The sequence below is a fragment of the Nomia melanderi genome, chromosome 11, assembly GCF_051020985.1.
Source record: "Nomia melanderi isolate GNS246 chromosome 11, iyNomMela1, whole genome shotgun sequence".
Taxonomy (NCBI): domain Eukaryota; kingdom Metazoa; phylum Arthropoda; class Insecta; order Hymenoptera; family Halictidae; genus Nomia; species Nomia melanderi.
This window is the reverse complement of record NC_135009.1, coordinates 17,386,626-17,406,085: the sequence shown is the minus strand read 5'-3', so window position 1 is coordinate 17,406,085 and position 19,460 is coordinate 17,386,626. Positions and strand designations below refer to the sequence as shown.

General features: G+C 46.2%; 2 protein-coding genes across 6 annotated transcripts; both read right to left on the bottom strand.

Annotated features, from left to right (window-relative positions):
* Positions 1-101: 101 nt before the first annotated feature.
* Uba1 (ubiquitin-like activating enzyme 1) lies at positions 102-6,307 on the bottom strand. Its single transcript, XM_076371934.1, has 2 exons — positions 4,958-6,307; positions 102-4,171 (listed from the first exon to the last, which is right to left on the bottom strand). Exons 1-2 carry the CDS (start codon positions 5,322-5,324, stop codon positions 1,389-1,391), a joined length of 3,150 nt encoding a protein of 1,049 aa, XP_076228049.1. The 5' UTR covers positions 5,325-6,307; the 3' UTR covers positions 102-1,388.
* A 137-nt stretch (positions 6,308-6,444) lies between these two features.
* LOC116434898 (Kinesin-like protein at 54D) lies at positions 6,445-19,237 on the bottom strand. 5 transcript variants are annotated; one of them, XM_076371935.1, is made up of 17 exons: positions 18,902-19,237; positions 18,289-18,786; positions 17,010-17,220; positions 11,603-11,695; positions 11,286-11,364; positions 10,881-11,093; positions 10,264-10,401; positions 10,056-10,197; positions 9,744-9,838; positions 9,526-9,667; positions 9,077-9,195; positions 8,895-8,999; positions 8,691-8,820; positions 8,233-8,458; positions 8,021-8,174; positions 7,717-7,931; positions 6,445-7,492 (listed from the first exon to the last, which is right to left on the bottom strand). In XM_076371935.1, the coding sequence occupies exons 3-17, from the start codon at positions 17,210-17,212 to the stop codon at positions 7,141-7,143; spliced, it is 2,406 nt and encodes an 801-aa protein (XP_076228050.1). In that variant the 5' UTR covers positions 17,213-17,220; positions 18,289-18,786; positions 18,902-19,237; the 3' UTR covers positions 6,445-7,140. The 5 variants fall into 5 exon arrangements, with proteins under 5 accessions (XP_076228050.1, XP_076228052.1, XP_076228051.1 ...); XM_076371937.1 differs by having other exon boundaries at positions 8,021-8,126; XM_076371936.1 differs by having other exon boundaries at positions 8,021-8,159; positions 18,902-19,228.
* Between the last annotated feature and the right edge of the window lie 223 nt (positions 19,238-19,460).

The window sequence follows — 19,460 nt, the reverse complement described above, 5'->3', positions numbered from 1 at the left end:
GTTAACGTTTGAATATTTTATTCAACCTGGTAATGTTTATTTTGTTTATCTTGAGGTTTCCATTTGTCAAAACGAACGTAACGAAACAAAGAAAGACACAGTTTTACTTTTCGATACTATATTTCTCATGTCTCTTGAAATTCAAACACATCTATTTATTATCTATTGATAAAATAATACAATAAATATCCGCATTATCCTAAAATTAACAAAATATCATCCTTTTTTTATTTTTGTATTTCCTTGGTCTAAAGTGTGCAATTCATTTTATTTTTTATTTATCTTTATTTATTTAATTTTTTTTATATCTTTCGAAGCTTTTTCCAAAATCGTGTTCTTAGAAATTTAAATGCAGCATCTTCCGTAACAACAAACAGCCTTAGCCAATAGTTCATTCGATGTTCGACAAATAAAGCGGACAAATCAAGACTGTTGACAACCCATCGAATACATGAAATCTTAAAATATCGAGCTTGACAGCAAAGAGAATCCTAAGGACAAGAATGGACGTGGTGGGGAAAGGGGGAGAGAAAGATCGCTCGCGCACGGCCATGACAGAGAATTAACCGAGAACGGAAAGAAACGAAGAAATCGCCGGAGGCAACGATACATTCTGCGCTCGTTTAATCTCACGATTATCTATGGTCTATATTATTAATGTGCTAGCGTTATGCGTCTAAGGATCATTGAGTTTATCGTTCAGTAATTTACATTTGATTCTATACATAAAGTCGTGAAGGGGGTGAGTCCCAAGAAAATTCTTACCATGACAATTCCCTTTGTAATCCAATATGGACTCTTTAGCAGCGCAGTTTATCGTATCCATTATTATTTCGAACATCACGGAAACATTATTAGTACGGATTATCTTGTACAAATTTGTATATCCCCTTATCTCTTTATCGACAGTTCGAATCGCATTTAGATCTAGACGTATATTTTTATCTTTTATAAATTTTTCTCTTTTCCGAGAAACATCGCTAATCGAGAGACAACAAAAAAAAAAAAAAAAAAGAAAAAGAAAAGAAAAATGAACACTTTAGCAAACGAAATTTAAGGTCTTCACAGGAGCAACAACGAAGAAAAGAAAAAGTGAGAGAGAGAAGAGAAGAGAAGAGAATACGAAAGATTTCTGATATACAGCCTCAAAGTCGATTATCAGCAAAAGGGAGATCATAGTAAGATCAACTCAGTGAATCCCGCGGTCGCTTCCTATGAAATGCTACGAAGCATGTCGGCGATAAAAATGAATCTTTACTTTGAGAGCCTTACATAGACGAAGATTAATATTCTCCTGTACCGTATTGTAAAATAGAAATTTGTAGAAATTACTACCGCTAAGTCAGTTAAGTAGACATTTCTCGTTAACCGGCAACATCGACGAGCCTTCAGGGCAAGGTGTAGCGTACGTATGGGACTTCCACGTCGTTACCATCGGAGTCGTTACAGCAGAGTTCGAATACCAAAGCGCGTACGTGCGGCTCCAGCTTCTTTTTCGACACCTTCTTAACTACCTCCGACATCAACAGTCCCATGCGCTCTTGACACTTCGGTTTCGCCATGAAGAACGAGTACAGCATGCATACACCCTGCGACAGCATGGTGACCTCCAGATTATGATGCTCCTTGAAGTAGTCCAAGAACTCCTTGAGCGTCAGCTCTCCCTTCACCTCGAACCGATCCCACAGAGTCCATTCTGTGTCGTAGTACTTCAATTTCGGCGCGGCGATGGGCTCGGAGAATCCGAAGAACGGCAGCGCCAAGTTCACGAAACCGTTCTTGTACACGGACAAGTCTCTAACGCCGCGCGTCAGCTTGATCAATTCGAGGCATACCAAGCCAGCCACGACGGACGTGGTGGTCGCGATCGCCGGTATTATTTTGCCGGCGATGAGTTTGCTCTTATGCCTATCGGCGGGCGGGATTTTGTAGTTGGTAGCGCGGAGATTTGAAGCGGCCACGATGAAATCTATGTGGAAGTTGGTGTCGTCGTCCTTCTCGAACTCCTGAGGATAGATCACTAAACCGTTCAGCTCGTCGATCTTCGGGAGCTCCTCTTGCAGCTGGTTCAGTCTCTCGTGGTCCACGTTGCCACTGCCGTTGGATACTTGAACCTGCGAGTCCGTCTCGGGAATCTTCACGCCGGACTTCGGCGTGAAGTCTGGCACCTTGACGGTACTGACGATCCTAGCGATTTCCTCGCGATTCCTGTTTGTAGGGATTCCGTAGACCTTCGCCTTCAGGTTAGCGGCAGCTACGATGTAGTCTAAATGCAGCGGATCGTTGACACTGAACGCGAGCGGTTCGGGGCACCTCTTAGGCCCGGACCAGAACGGCTGACCGGTCGATGTTACCTGATCAGGCGGGAAATTGAAGAGAAGCTGTCTAATCTGATTGCTATATTGTTCCTGCCAATGACAACGAGCCCATGCGATGCAATCGGCGAACGTTTTTGGTCTCTCGTCAACCAGTGCTGTTTTCACGGATTCTAATACTTCTAACGGCTGTACACCGGGCAGTTTCAACGTTCTGTCCACGAACTGTGAATCAGAAATGTATTGAGCGGCGTTCTCCGCGGCCTGGCGGAACAAGCCTTCGAAATTGTCTCTGGCCCATTGCAGAGTGTGCTCTATAGCGTTAGGGAAATTCTTTAACGTACAGATCGGTATACTCTTCTCTGGCGGATCTTGCGACGAACTGTACGATTCGGTTAAAAATGGAACAACAACTTGTGTGTTACCTTTCGTACCTAGAGTACCCGATTCCAACAGGGGCTTTCTATAATACACACAACGACGATCCATATAAATACGAGCGTTAACGTTATCTAAAGCGTTCGCCACACCGTCCAGAACTTCGAAGAAGTCATCGTTATAGATTTTCTCTGTTTCCGGGCATACTCTGTTCTCGTGAGCTATTACTTTCATGTCTGGATTCATACCTTTGATGACTCTAGCGGCTGTCGATGATTTCGACTGTTGGACGTCGTATGGCCTGAACAAGAATTGCCTATTCAAGTTTGATTTCTCTATCAGATCCATGTCGGTGATCGTGACACTACCGTTCTGTGCACCGACACCCAACATAGCGAAATTCTTTAGCAATTCACAACCGATAGCTCCCGCTCCTACAACAAAGTATTTCAAGTTACCAATCTTTGCCTGAAATTTGCGACCAAACACGGCGGTTTGGGAGTCGTAACGGGATCCGTTGGGGCAGCAATCCTCTTCTGTGAGCTCAGAGCGATCTGCGGGTAAACATTCAATTGCATCGAAGTACAACCACTGATAGATGGGGTGAAACTTTCCAGAACAAGCTTTCATTACTTCTTGAGCTACGATTCCTCCAATTGTAGCATTCATTGGATTTAAATTACCAGAAGATATCTTTGCAAATGTCTCGAACAGTTCTGTATTAATTTCAGTTTCACTTCCCATTTCCTCTTTCACTGTATTAGCTAGAGCCAAAAATTCTTTTGCATCTTCTTGATTCCATGGCCTTGGCAGCTTTCCTTTTGTTTCTTGATAACGGTGCAACACCATGAAAGCCAAATGTATCTGCTCTGGATAATCGAACTTTCCAAAATCTGTAACCTGGAACTCTGGTTTCTTCAGAGCATCCTTTAGAACGTTGAAGTGTAGACTCTTTGGCATCTTGACTTGAGTTACTATACCACCACGTATATACTCAGAATACTTAGATGTGTCTCCAATGCTGAAGGTATACGGACCAAGAACTTTGATTTTTATCGGGTCACAACCATTCAGCTCTGTCATTCCCTGTACTTCGGAAAATGTGACATAGTCACCATCCTCCATGCCGTGACGTGTATCGTCTAGGCATGTTACAACACCCTCAGCATCTTGAGAAATGCTGGCAACCATTGCACTTACAGGTGGTTCACCATTAGTGTCGACTACAGTGAACGAATTCCCAAAATCACAGAATACTTGAGAAAATAGGCCTCTGGTATCTGCTATAATAAGTGCTATGTCATTTGCATGTGTAATCTCAGATATACGTAATTGTTCGGGAAGTGAAGCTTCAGTCAATACGACAACTTTGAATTTCTTAATGTAAGAGTCAGTTAAAGGCCCAGTGTGATGACGAGTGGGAACATAATTATTTAACTCTGACAAGCGTTGGCAACAGGCAACAGCTCGATTTTTACCTGAAAGACAAACAAAAGAAAAGAAATTTTAATTCTCTAGTTACAAAACCTACAAATGAATAAATATGTACAATTAAAATAAAATAAATAATTGGGCTAGGTATGTACTAATACTTTAATTATTTACAATCTCTTGCATCAACCGATGCAATAAAATCTTCCACTGATGAAAGAAGTTCTGAAATGATAATCCAAAAATGTAATGACTCCACTGTATATAAGAATGAGTCACTTTTTGACTGTGGAATTTAACATTTGCATAAAAAATAACACAACAGTATAGAAAATATGAAATTCCTTAACGTATTATAAGGAATGACCAGCAAGTACAACAATTGAAAATACAATATACATATATAATATTCATTGAGCTCTTATCATCAGAACCATCGCATAGCATCCTTCCACGTTGCGACAATAGTTATTCTACATATTCCTACAACAAGACCTAACTTTCCAATTGTAGCAGCTATAACTTGTGCCGCATACAATGCTTTTCCCATAGTTTACATTCGATCGAAACAACAATGTACCTCTGAAACAAAACTACCAATATATACCTAGTTTCGAACAATTATTCTCAGCATTGCAGACGGACTGTATCATTGAAGAATCATAAAATCGTACTCTTCCACAGCATTAACCATACATTCAATCGTTTTATTTTATTCGACCAAGGTTAAAAAAAAAAAAAAAAAAAAAAAGAACACTCTTAACGGCAAAACCAGCAAGAAGGACCATAATATCCCTGAAAGATATTCACATGTGTCCGTGATTCGCGCTCACCTATGTCTGCCTCTTTGAGGTAGAATTGCGAGCCGAGATCCGAGATCTGGCACAAGGCGTCGTCGTGTAAGGTAACGGACTTGACGCCGCCGAGGATGACGTTCTTAGCGATTTCAACGCCGAGACCGCCGAGCCCAGAGATCAAGACATCTGAAGATGCCATTCGACGCATGGCGTCATGACCGAGGACGTAAAGCTGCCTGGAGTAGAGGCCCTCGTCGATTTCGGCGGGAGCCCGAGACGTCGAGCCATTTTTCGCCATGTCTGCGATCGTCGTCGAGTCGTCGGCTCCTCCCGTGGTGGCAGCAACGCGTCGCTTCTTGGCTGGGGGGTCAACGGAGCTCTCCACCACCTCAGCACTAGACATCGGACTTCACGGGGCGCCGTATTATGTCCGTCGATTGTTTTTTTCAACCCGTCCGACTGCACTTTAATAAAGCCCGTAAACTTCACCGCACGCCACACCGACCTTGCCACACGCGCCCGCTTTCTCTCTCTCTCTCTCTTCCTCCTCTCCCTCTTTCTCACCGCGCCACTCTCCTCTTCCTCGCTGCCAGCCTACCTTTTCCAGACTGCAATCGCACTTTACCACGATACCACTGTCCATCCAAGAATGATTCTCGTTCTTTCATCCGCTCAGTTACTACTCCCTCGCAGTTGCACCAGCGGTAATCGCACTATCATCGATGCTTTTTCGATAAAGTGGGGACGGAGGATCCGCGCGATCGGTAAAACAGCGGAAGCACGTTTCGCGAACGCCAATGGCGTGTCTTTCCTTTGCGCCCCGAAAATCAGCCCTGTGCTTCGCGATCTCGCAACGGTGCTCGACTAAGGATCGAGACGAGGATGGGGAAGGGGTATTTCAAGGATTAAAATTTCTTCTTTGTCTTTTCTTTGTTTCCTCAACGAGATGTCGTTCGGTTAACGTCGCATTACGTATTTCCCGTTTGAACGGCGGTCGTTTATTGGCTCGCGAAACGGACCACTGGAATCGCGAGGCTGACGGGTGAACGGAACCGATTGGCTGCGAATGGTATGGACCGATTGCGGTCGAAACAATTTCGACCAATGCGCGAGTAGCGTCGAATGTTTTCTGGCAAATGTTCTAACCTGTACGAACGCCATCTGCGATTCGCGTTTTATTATCCTCGGGCACGATCGCGTCTATTATCTATCTATTTCTCTGTCCTGTTTATCTGACGTGGCAAGATGTGTATCTGATGAATTATGCACGCGCCGCCGGCAAATTATTGGCACGCAGTTGCAGAACCATTCGGCTCGCGCCGATAACGAGCACAATGGGTCACATTGTCTTTTTATAGAGTTTTCTTATCGGGACGGCTGGGCGACAATGTTTTGTCCGTTCCATTCGCTCTGGCCGCTTTCTTTCCAATCGAATTATGCTATCTTTAGCGATGCCCGGCAACGGACTCGAAACTCTTTTCAGAGCGACCCGGACAGGCACCGAGGAATCATCGTCAACGATAGAACAACCAAATATACTTTATTGCACAGAAACGTTGCTCCACGCCGTATTTTCGGCTTGGACGACTTTAAATCTTACTCAGAGGTAGAATTTGATACGTGACCATGACCGTTGGAATTCACGCCTAAGTCTCACACACAGTTACGTTATCTATATGGAAATAATTCCTCTACTACACGCTACGCGTTCTCGAAAACGCGATATTGTTCTCTTATTACTTGAAAAACAGATACATGTTTGCCACCATCCGCAGACGGCGCTGTGTCTCGTTTTAATCATTCCAAACGAGCTTGTTTTTCTTTTACGCTGCGCAGCTGTAAATGTTCTGTCCGCCGCCTGGCGTTACACTTTGGTTTCGAAAATACCTCATGCCTAGCAAAATAAAACTGCAAAGACGTCCCGAGATAACATGAAATCGCTACTCCGCGGAGATCAACGGACAGAACTCGTATAACGATCTATAGTAAGCTAAGACAAAATCGGTTGGTCCTCGAGGTCACTCGTAATCTACTAATATAAATCCTCTGGAGCGATCAATTGAATTTCAGCGACCCGTGGCGCTACAACTTGCCTACAAGTTCCAATCTTATCGTTGCTCTATTGAAATCTCTCCATCCTGCTAGCTGATCACACCTGGACAATATTGGTAATAGTATTGGTAACAGTATCATCGACTACCGCATTCGTTTTGGGACGTTCAAAGGGGTTTGTCTTCGTCGATGGGGATCGGACTACCAAACGCCCTTTGCGAGGTTTCATCCTCTTTTTCTTTGGCGTTCTCCGAGAACCGAGACCGGACTCTTTGCTCGGATACTAGTGTGTCGAACGGCGACGAGCCGTCCGACGCCGCTGGAAACGGTGCGGTGGGAGTCTCCGATTCCGCCGTGTTCGGAGCGGAGTTCACCATCTCCAAGGGACCGCTGAGTATCGAGTCCGGAGACTCGTTGAAGTCGTCGGTCGGTCGAACCGCTTCCCCTAGGACATCGTTCTCTGAGGGTCTTCTTTCTTCAGGGACTGTCGAAGTACGACGAACATTCGTCTTCTTCTGTCTGTTATCACGCGTTCCTCCAATTAATTTTCATAGAATCACCTATGTCTATATTAACCACGGCGACACATTGTAGACAGAGGTTCGCCTATGTTTAATACAATACAAAAAAACTTTTGCACGATTCTATCCAAACCTTTAGTCTACAATGCGTACAATGATTTTCAAGGTACCGTTTCTTTGAATTCACAAATTTTTAAGAGTAGGACGATCGATGCTGCTTACTGATTAAGATGTACGGGTGACATAGTCTGATCCGGACTCATTCGCACCAGGCCATTCCCATTGTCCCAGGAGTTGTGACGGCGGTGTTGACTCTTGTCTTTGTAAGTCTCAGCTATGTTATTGTGGCTGCCAACGATTCTTCGTTTGTCCAGTTCCTTCTGAATTTTCTCTGGCATGTTGCTCGTGGACTTGTACAGTCCGCGTCTGATTATGTCCTGGGGATACGCAAAGCATTCTTCGGTGTACACGCGCGCACCGGGCTAAGCCGGCAAACTTGTTACGAGCATTCCGAATATTTACGTACAGTCGACAGCGGCGTAGGCTCTACATTCGGGTTGGTCCATACGTTGGTCGCTCCGGGCATATCCTCGTTGTTGGTGTCGTTGAACGCCTCCGCGGAGTAGGTGGGCCTGGCAGGTATGATCGGTGACCGGCAACACACTCTGCAGTAATAAATCCTACGGGATTAATGAAACATGGATCGTCGCGATTGACTCGCAACGCATCGCCACTTACGAGTTCACGTCCTCCAGTTTCTTCAGCAGCCTCTCGTTCTCCCTGCAAACTAGTTCTTGGTCCCGTATCACTTGCTCCCTGGTGGCGTACAGCTCGGCATTCTCGCGGCGCAGAGCCTCGTTCTCCGTGATGTACGCGTGAATCAGCTGACTCAATTCCGGCCGCTCCATTTCGGACAGCTTGTCTAAGTCCACGACCGGCGGTGTCAATGGTACTCTCCTTTCCGCTGTAATCGTACGCGTATCAGCGGTCGGACATTGACAATTACACAAAGAACTTTGATCTTTCCGTCTATCGGACCTTTCTATCTCAACGCATTCGCTATCGCATACGATTTCCCGAAGTTTACGGCTTAATACCGCAAAGGTCGGAAGGCTATTCTCGTTGGACGTCTCGAACGCGTTATATAATCGACAGCACCGTGACTGTTAAATATTATAAACGTTCTCTCGTTTTACCCTTGGATTCGCTTCGAATGATATTCTGGTTGTCGCCGTTCAGATGAAGAGCCGCCTTCAGGTGCTCGTTCTCGGTCTGCAATGCTCCCACCTCGCGTTTCAGGCTCAAAATCAAAGCTTCCCGGGGATCCTAGACAACAGTATCCCTTTCAGAATCTTTCTACCGTTCTTTCGCTTTTACAATGAAACAGATCATCCCCGTACCATGACCACGATCGGCTTCGTTCGAATTTTCTTCACCCTGGCCGCGTACCTCAGAGTGTTCAACGTCTCACTGGCGTTGGATCGGGCCGGTGAAACACAGGCGATCTAGAAGTTCCGTAAAGCAATAAAGCCGCGAATTACCAGGAAAAGCAATCGAGTCGAATTACGCCGGGTTTATCTACCATCAATGCAACGCCGTTGCCCGCCAAACTATCGGCGAGAAGTTTGGTCAGCTTACTGTCCCGGTATGGAATGTGGCCGCCCTTGCGTTTCCCATCGCTCAGCGAGGATATGCAGTAGCCTGCGAAGGAACCCTGACTTTGAAAGCGACCCAGCTTGTATATATTAATTTAGACGAGGTTTTAAGCAACCCGCTTTCCCCCTCGTAGCAATCGATTACTTCAGAGCCGTTGACGTCGCGAAAAAAGTTGCTGCCCTTTCGGCTCGCCGAGCGAACGATCGCGACCGATCGATCTCTACGGTATGCCTGCATAATTGACGCAGCGAAGTTACCGCGAAGCAGCAACAGTATCGGTGATTCAATTAGTAGCGCGCGGTCTACATTGGGAGAATGTTACACACACCGGTCCCACGATTATAATAATTTCACGAGATCCCCTTGTGTACATACCCAGAACCATTAGGCTTTTGTTGATGTTGTTCGCTTCCTCCAAGGTCTTTCCCTCGCTCTGCGTCTTCTTCGTCATCTCGCTGCCAGCCAGGTCGACGAAATTGATTTTCCCCTGCCTCGAGATGAACACGCTGTTGTCCATCTGCCGACACGCGCACTCGTGACTTAATTTCCGCCGCCCTTCGACACCGGGAAGCGGGCTAATTCGGTTTACTCACTTGTTGCTCAGACGTAATACTAACGGTAAGGATGCTGTGGCTTCTGCTGGAGTGCTCGTTCATATTGTGCGCGCCGACGGATCTGTTCCTCATACCTGAACCGAGAGAGTCGCCCTTGTAAGTACATTTCGCGCGGCGCGTTCGAGACGGGGAGGGTCGTTCAGGGGGACAATGATCGGAAACGAATCTACTGCGCACAATGTTGCTTCTACCCCACCGGTGATGTAATGTTGCGTGCACGGGATCGATTGGGAATGGTTAAAGCCTGTCGGTTAAAGAGGCGAAAGGTGACGATCGATAGAATCGGGCTACCTTCTTCGAGAACCGCGAGAAGGTCGTCAAGCTCCTCGCACTCGACGGTGAAAAGATTCTCGACGAAGAAGCCTCGCGTCTTTTTGCTCCACCGGACCATCAGGGGTTTCCTCGACGTGCCGGGATTCAACAGATCTATTACCTGCGGACAGAAGAACGGTCCCGTGAGACGGCCGATCGCGGCTCGCTCTCGATCGGCGGCGCTCACCTTCTCGTTGTAGATCTCCAGGAAGGAGGCTCTCAGAACGAAGTTGCACTGTTCCCGTTCCTGCAGGAGCTTGAATAGGTAGACGAAGGACCGGAAGACCAGGCCGTTATCCTCCGAGTAGGAATTTATCCTTTCCAACTGAAATATGGCGGCACGTTGATCGATGATCGTACGGTGTTTCAGTTTACTATCGAAGCTCACGTTCCAGATATTCGATTTGAGAAACTAACTTTACTAACGAACAATCGGAATACGAGTAAAATTGTTTGGAAAGGTTACATGGGAAGAATCCTAGCTGCCCCGTAAGTCGACAATCCTGATTGTTTTACTGTAAACGAAAACTTCGTGGAACGTTATTGAAATAACGAGGAAAACGAGCACAGGTTATGTCATTATCTTATCTGCACACACCGATCAGCATTAACCTTTCTGTTACTACCATATTGGCCTTCAAAGTGCACAACTGTTTTTCATCTATTATTCGCTGCTCGCTGATTGTTCGGATACACTTTTGGAAAACGTTTTGTCTTCGATTAAAGGAAACCTTCGTGTTTCAGAGGTAGAAATTAGTAGAAACGAGGGGTTGGAAAGTATTCCTGCGATTGTGTTCGGCTTACCATTCCCGGAGGTCCTGTAAGGGTGTGAGTTTTCCCACTTCCTGTCTGCCCGTAGCAGAACGCTGTACAGCTGAACCCTTCCACCGCCATTTCAATGAGCTTCTTGATACCGGAGAATTGCAGGATGTCCTCTTGAGAGGCCGTGGGCTCGAAGACGACGTTGTATGAAAATAATTTACCCTTCTTGTCTCCGCTGCTCGGAGATCCTTCGCACTGCGGACGATAGAAATTGATGACTCTTAATTAGAACTTACCCAGAGGTCAATCAAACCAGAGGAAACCAAAAAGGCTGTCTTAAATCATCTCTAACTTGGTGCAGATTTCTCACCGAACGAATAATTCTAACAGCACCTTATCAGTGATTTTATCAGCGTTCACTAAGACAATTGAAATCAATCGACTCACGTATATCTGTCCATCTCCGGGAAACTGCACCGCCATATGATCTCCCGCTTTAACTTCTTTACTGCTGAGTGGACGGACTCTAAAAGAAGAAACTCAATGTTTCGTATTCGTGCTATTAACACTAGAACTACCAAGCAAGTCAAAATGATCGATTCCTGACTTCTTTTGCCATTATTGAAAGGGTACAGTTCTTTGAGAGACGATTAAACGAACTGTTCCGATAATATCTAAACTGCAATGTAAATGAATTGAAATCTTAATGGGCGCAAGTGGTCGGTAGTTCTAGCGTTAAATGGAATGATCGATCGTTTCATCACCTGACGACGACATTTATATTATTCTCTGGAAGCAAGTGTTTCGTGGCTATCTGCCTCCTGTCGCCGTCCACCAGCTTCTCGATGCTGCCGGTTCTAGAAACAGAAACAACAGAATGCAACGATTCCCGCGATCCCGAGCGACAAAGGGACACTAACACTTTTCTGTAAAGTTCCAGCATTCTTCTCCAGCGCAACCGACCGTTTCGAATGGAATAACCGTTCGCTCGTTTCGTGAGTGACCCTCGAACGTAGGGGCTCAATAATTTAGAGGGTTCAATCAATCGGACCGGCCCGCGGAAACTCGCGTGATTGATCGGGCTCATTTATGATTTCATTTTCTCTTCAAGCAGCGCTTATCGTGCCGCGGAAAAATCGTTGCAACCTCAGCCAATGATTCATCGGAGTCCGATTACCTAGCCCGTTAAAGTTCTACAGAGCTTTTATACTAGTTAGGCACTCCTCTGAACGATGAAAAATAACATTTCATTGGAAATTCGATTTCTAAACCCTTCGGAAATTTGAAATGAATCTCACCACAGCTCATGAATAATTCATCTTTCAACCTCAAAGAAGAATTACTGGGAAGAATTATTCTGGGAAGTCAAGTGATACTTAAGTTCAAGCAAGGTTTAATCTTGAAGCATTTCAGCGGTGCTCCAGAATTACCCCATTAGACCTGATCTTTATACAAAATAATGTTCATCTGTGCACCACCATTCATGCACCATCAGTAACGACGTTATTTCGTACAAAATAGTACACTGTTTTTCAAATACAAACAGGTTCAAAGGTTGCCTGTCACAGTCTCAATATTTCGTCAGATACCGAAGGGGTTAAACTCCACGTTACATCGAGGAACCTAAATTCCCGTTCACTCCGTAACGCAAATGCTAGGTAGACAGACGTTCAAAGCACGCAGTTGCAGGCGTGTATCATTATCAACGCGGGCTTCTAATTTCAATAATTTCCTCGTTAGCGACCAATTACTCGTCCACCGTGGTGCAGCGTGCACGGCGCACGTGTCCGCGTTGTCACCCCTTGAAACGCGAGGGGTCAATGTCGGTTGTTGCACTTTGGCGAACGCCGGAAGCAGGAACATCGCGATCAACTATTTCCCTATAGCGTACCGGTGACGTACGGAGCAACCGTGCGCCTTGTTCACGCAGAGCGCGAACGCTCGCGATCAATTTCTTGGTCGTTGCGTGTAAATAGATAGCTGCGACAGTGAATGCTCGGTTGTTGCCGAGTGACAGGGGAAACCGTCGTCGCCAGCGGAAACAACGATTACGTTAATCTTTGCACTCGAAGACCTTTTTCCGTTCGTATTACTAATTTGCCAGCTCGATGGAAGGAAAAAGCACCAGTAATTGACTACTTAAGAAACATTTTCTGCGCGAATAGTAGTACACGCTTGCAGTTCATTAAATATGGAGACTCTATGCGTGGAAATGGTATTTGAACCTCGTACATTCTGTAACGAAGTGAACTTCTTCGAAATAGATCTATTATCAAAACTAATTAATCATCGATAGGGTTGTAATATGCTTAATGACCCAATTTAAAGCACATTGTTGCAACAACATTATTTTCCACGGCTGGAAGTTGTTTTCTCGTCTTCGGCGTCACGGTTTTCCTTGAACCTCGAAACGCGATATCGCAATAAAACGAAATGAATTCCACTCCGTCATGATCTCTGTCACGCGAGTTCACCGGGAAAACAATAAACGTTCGCGAATATCGGTCGAAACGTTCGTAATAATTTAATAATTGAAATGACTCGCGCCGGGGAAATTTCCTACCGCGAAGGGCACACGATTTCGGAATTAGATTATCGCCCCGTTAGCCCGAAATCGATTCCCGGAACAACAATTTGCTTTATTGACTATCCACCTGAGTCACCTGTCACCGTAAAAATGTCCTGTTTGTCATGCCTTGTAATTATCCTTGCGACACATTGCTCTGAGAAGCGTCGACCTTCTTCGTACGAGCGCGTGCCGCGTGCCTCGTGCCTCGTGCCTCGTGCCTCGATACGATACAACCCCCAGTAACGCCATTAAAATATTATTAAAAAATAAGTATTCTAAAATAGTATCCTTATTGAAAAGCGAGACTTTTAAATAGTTTTATTATTCAAAAGCGAGATTCTTCGTGAGAAAGTAATACAGTTACAGAAAGAAGTTGGGCCACCATCGAAAAAGGGAATTTAACCCCTTGCTCTATGATTTCATTCACAATTATGCCTGGCGGAACTACTTTATCGTGAATAATTTAACAGGAAAAGCAAAGAACTTGATGCTCATTCTGTCTACGTTTACCGTGAAGCTTAGAGATCGATAATAGACAAGTAATATCTCGTTTATACGAAAAGTGAGTAACATTTAGCTTTAGAAAATCCGTTTGAAAATTTTCGTCACGAGACTCGACGTTATAGGAGTTCGCGCAAGGTTCGCGAACGTGAAATCCCTATAACGCGGAATCTTTTAATTTTATTCTACTGTAATTCGGCTGGTAATTGGTATTGGGATGGCGACGGATAAAATCCTGCGACATTGTTATATATGATAATAAGCTACGTGTCGACGCGGCAGGGTGGCGATTCATCGACGCGCCCCGACGTTCCTGCGCACGCCATTCCTTTATTAAGCCCCTTTTACATTCGTTACAACGTAACAACCCCCGTTACCTTCGCTTTCCCTTGTTTTCGCAATTACGAGTGCTGATTTATTCATCGAGACTCTTAAACCGTGGGAGTCCCTTAGGAACACGCTCGAACCTTTGATTTCAGGGTACCGGTCCTAATTAGGATACAGTCGAATGTAAAATATAATAACTCTCGTGGCAAACTGCAAGCGACACTTGACAATCTTCCATTTCAATCGAAAAACGGAAAAGTAATTACATAATCCAGCAGAAATCGAGATCGAGAGATTCCCCGAGGCTATCAGCTATCAGAAAATACATAACGTACAGCACTTCTTCCGTTTACGTTATTACTCCCGTAAGTTCGTGCCATTTATTCTTCTACCATAGGAAACTGCTTCTGGCATTAACACGCCACTTCTAGAACGATCTAATATCAACCCTTTGCACTCGAGAGGTGACTCACTCGCCTCGACTCGATAGAACTTATAAAATCTTATACATGTGTATATCATTCAATTTTGTACAATGTAACACATGAAATCTAGAAACAAGCTACCTTTCTTATTAATTTATGTTTCCCATCGCTTAGTTCCAAAGGATGTCTATACCATCGGGAAGTGACATCCACAGAAAAACTTGCGAATGATTTCCTATAATTTCATATTGCAGCCTCGTCTACTTAAGGTCTCGTCTAGAACCTCAGTATCAGACCGGAACCTTCCGTACCCTTCCACGTATCTGTTCGTTCCATAAAAAAAAAACGGGATTTCAGGTCCGCCGAAGACTCGCAGGCGCGAGCAGCTAAAGCGTTAAGATGGAGCCGGGCACGCGAAGAGGAGGAGAACACGATCGCGTGCGTTAAACGGCAGAAACCGTCTACCCCACGTGTCCGAACGTCGAGATCTCTTTACACAATACACGTTACCGATCGCCGCGATATTGACCGACAGAACAGAGACAGCCCAGGCAAGGTCCCGCAATCGATACGCGGCATCGAAATATGTCGCAACCGCGACGTATGTGTCTATCAACGTCCGCGCGCCTCGCGTCCACCCCCACGCGGGGAGGAAACGGCCGAGTCCGCGCGGCTGTCCCCGGAAAATGGAAACCGAAGCGTTTAGAGTCCGCTCGAGTCATCTTCGGCGAATCGCGCGGAAGCTATCGATGGCCTGGATCTCGCAGCTGTTCCGCGCGTTCGAACGATTCCCCTTCGTTCGCTGTCTGCTCTTCTTCGTACACTGTTTTCGACTTTGACGTTGTCTCTCCTGTATCGGCCTCATGAAAAACTGCTCAGGTTTTCTCGCACGCGAACGAAAACATTTTCTTGCAAACGAACGATGTTTGGTTTCGAATTATAGGATGCAAAGGACACTTCTTTCCTCGCTTTTACTTTGTTGCGGTTTGGTCGGCGAACCGTTGGAACTACGCTTCGCTTTTTATGAAAACCGGATCTTCCGCGTCAGTTCAATAGTTTGAAAGTTACTTTTCTATCTTCTAGTTTGGAAGTTTCTTTTCTATTTTCTACATTAAAACTTTCTTTTGCGGTTTCTCCTTGGGATCGTTCAAATGTTAAAAGTTGAAGCTCTTCAACTTGTCGGAAGTAATGTTTCCTTACACTGGCAGTTCTTGTTTATGTAGTGCAATGCGTAGCAATTTTCCAACGTTTTGAGTAATGACATTAAGATTGCGATACTAAGGAGAATTTTCGTTGACGGTATAGAGTCTTTAATTTTTTTCTGTCGAGTTACTTACTGGATAATTCGAGGAATATAGTCTGCGATACTTTCTGCTGATAATAGATAAGCTTTTTCGGTGTTTCTTTCTTTCATAAATACCGTCGGCAATAAAATTAATATTTTAATATCGAGCTGTTAATGGAAATAGAAAGGCAAGAAAGCTGTGCAAGATACGCGACAATAAAGAGCAAGATGAATGACAATAAAGACTGATTAAATCGCCAGAGTGTTTAATTGAGAATGGCTAATCGATAAGCAACATTGACCGCTCAATATTCTAGAATAAATTCGGTTCGCTTTGATATTTTCTGTGTTTTTTGCGGCAGATAAGACGCCGCTAACAAGTCGAACCGGTTTTTATTATCCGCAGATTAATATTATCGCGCGAGGGAATAGCTCGATAAGAGTTGATAAAAGCCGCAGACGACGATGTCACCGTATTACACTGTTCATACTCGCAATGTTCGCGAGCCGATCGATAGTAAGACATCGCAAGAATGTTGACGCACAATCTACATATTTCGGCGAGGGGATGAGCGCAATTGATTATTCCAGACGCGGTGTTGCTTTTCTTGCCGCTGCAGAAATATTTAGATGGATCGATAGCATCCTTGCGAATGTCTGATCGCACTCTTCATTAGCGCAAAATGGCGGTCGCAATATTGATATTCCGTTAGACGAGCGCAACACGAAAAATAAACTGAAATATTGAACGAGCCGATAACTTCGGCTTTCAGGATAATTTACGATACTCGATATCAGTCGGAACAATTTGCATAGTTTCGCAACCGGATAGAGACAATCGTAGGCATAAATTATTTCGCAAAAATTCTAGGGAACAATGCGGAAGCGGAATGCTGTTGTCATTATTCGAATCGAAGGAGAAATGTTTCTTTGATTCTAGCAATGGTAATAGAATCAAGGAGATATCCCTGTGCTCTTGGTAATGATAATAATGGTAATGATTCTAGCATTCGCAAAATAATGATAAACGCGAGAATCATTGAAAATCGAGGAACAACACTCACTCGCTTCCCCTGGACTGCAACAGGCTGCTCTTAACGACCCTCTTAACGTTGCTACCGTTTCTGCCGGGACTGTTCCCCCTGGACAGATTCGTTTCCGATGGACTATTGCCGCGCGACACGCGGCTCCTTTTCTTATCCTTCTTCGCATTTTCTTTTTGGGGACTCTCGCCTCGAGAGGGCGACGGATTTTTCACAAGCACCATTCGTCAACCTTGAAAAACGAAAGCATACGAAAAATTCAACGGTAGTTTCACTGCTCCCCGGTCCCGCGGCGCGCCGTGTGATCCGTGCCGTTCCCATAGCATGCTTTCATGGCAAACGCGTATTATCGGGAACAATTAGATCTATACGAGATCGACGCGGGACGTAAATTTTCCGGACGGCACAATAGTGAAAGCCTTTGAGCGCTCCCCGGCGTACGCGCAAATTTATACAATACGGATCGGTTAATTACCCGCGTTTGCTTACGGGATCAGGTCTCCGGCGGACGATAATCACGGGCCGCCCTAATTGAAGCGAAAGTTTCGCGAGCCGACTAATTGCGATTCCATAGAAATCCACGCTCGTCGTCGATGAAGGTGTCACGCGCGAGGAACAAAGGCGGGATCAACGAGATCGATTTCGTGAAAAAACGAAGAAAACAAGAAAACAGAGCGGTGCCATCTCGTTCCCCTGCGATCGTCCGGAACGCGTCGCGACGTAACCGTCGACCATCCCGGTGACTTTAACAAAGACATCGAACCGCTCCGACCAGAATCCCGACGACTACTTCCTACGACAGTGTTCCCTCAAACCAGAATTCGCTGGTACAGATCGCAGGACACGGCAGCTCCGCGAGTTCGTTCCGGTCAGTTCACATTGCACCTTTCATTTTACACCTTTCCTTCTTACAATTAACGCGAACGCGGCGGTCCGCCGTGATTTTGAAAGTGAAAGCCAATAAGATCGGCAGTTAAATCGTTCCACGCGAGACGCGGCGTTTCGAGAACGGCGACGGCAGGCAACGGCAGGCAACGGCGGCAAAAAAAAAATGCTCCGGGGCCGGCGTTTTTTCCGTCGACAAACGGGCCAAGGAACTAATGGGCGAGTAAACGCGGTTTTTGCGCGAATCGGTTAGCGCGATACGTTTATCTTTTACTTTCTAATCGGCCATTTCCTCGGAGACCGGAACAATTTTCGAGGGAATTATAGAAACAAGGAAACGCCGAAGCACGATCCCGACGGTCGTTAAAGATTTACGGGCCGTTTTACGGGCCGATCTACGGGAGTCACCACTTACATTCGAAATTTCATGGATCGTTCAAAAGTATCCCATCACTCGATCGCCACGGCTCGTGCGCCCGCCGATCAACCCTCCGTTGCGGCCGGTCACGCTCGCTTCTTTCTCTCGGATCGGTACTCTACCGGACCGTGTTCTGCGATGGCCGGTCCCGAATCGATTCGCCTCGACCGACGATGTTCGGACCCGAGTCGAATAGCGGAAACGGGCTCGTGGCAATAGCAAGAACAGACGGCACGCTACTGACACTTCAGGGTGGCGGTTTCGAGGGCGGCGGTTTTTCCTATAGTCGGCGTTCGCCGCCGATCGAAACGGTGGTGTCTAACGTTGTACACGTCCGTCCGGTGGCCGTTCGTCTCTGTCCCACCCCATCGCCGCCGCACGTGGACGCGGGGCTTGCGTCAGGCTGAACTTGACACGTCGCGTTCGAGGTGCACGATCGGACTTGTGCGGTGATCAATGGGACGACAACGTTTCGCCGGAACTTCCGCGAGGATCCTACGACAGGATGAACTTCGGTAAACCGACTGAGATGCGCCGCTGAACGTGGAACGGCATAAGCTTCTTAATTATTGACGAGGATTCGATCGAAAGATTCATATTCGGCCCAGACCTTGAGGAACTTTCCGTGACCGTGAAACGAGAAGTCGCCGCGAAAATTCCAGCGGTCTCGAGGGAGCCCCGCGACGGCGACGTAATTAATTTCTCATCGGATGATTCCTACGTTGCTGGCCTTTGATCGAGGAGAGACGAGGCTCTCCGGCGGGTGCAGGGCTGAAACGAGTCGAGCCGCGCGGAGCCTTTCGGCTCGAAAGTTACGGACGGATCCCCGCGGAAATGACCGGCTATAAATACACGCGGTGTCGGCCGCTGTAAACTTTATTGCGGCTCGTTTTCCGTTGCGGCACGGCCGCCGAAGAAAACGCGCTCGCCCGCGAAAAATTCCACGCCGCGTCGTATTTGCGGCACAGTATTTTTGCGCCGGCGGTGTCTATTCTGGGCGACACGATTCGATCTTCTCCGCTGACTTGGTCGGGCTGATGCAGCCGGGCTGTTATCCTCTTGGGCGGGGTTCCCTCCTCGGTTATCGCTCGTTTGTCGCTCCGATCTACAGCAGACCAGGGGGGAGTCGTAGTCGGCCGTCGAGATCGGATCTGTTTTTCGAATGCACT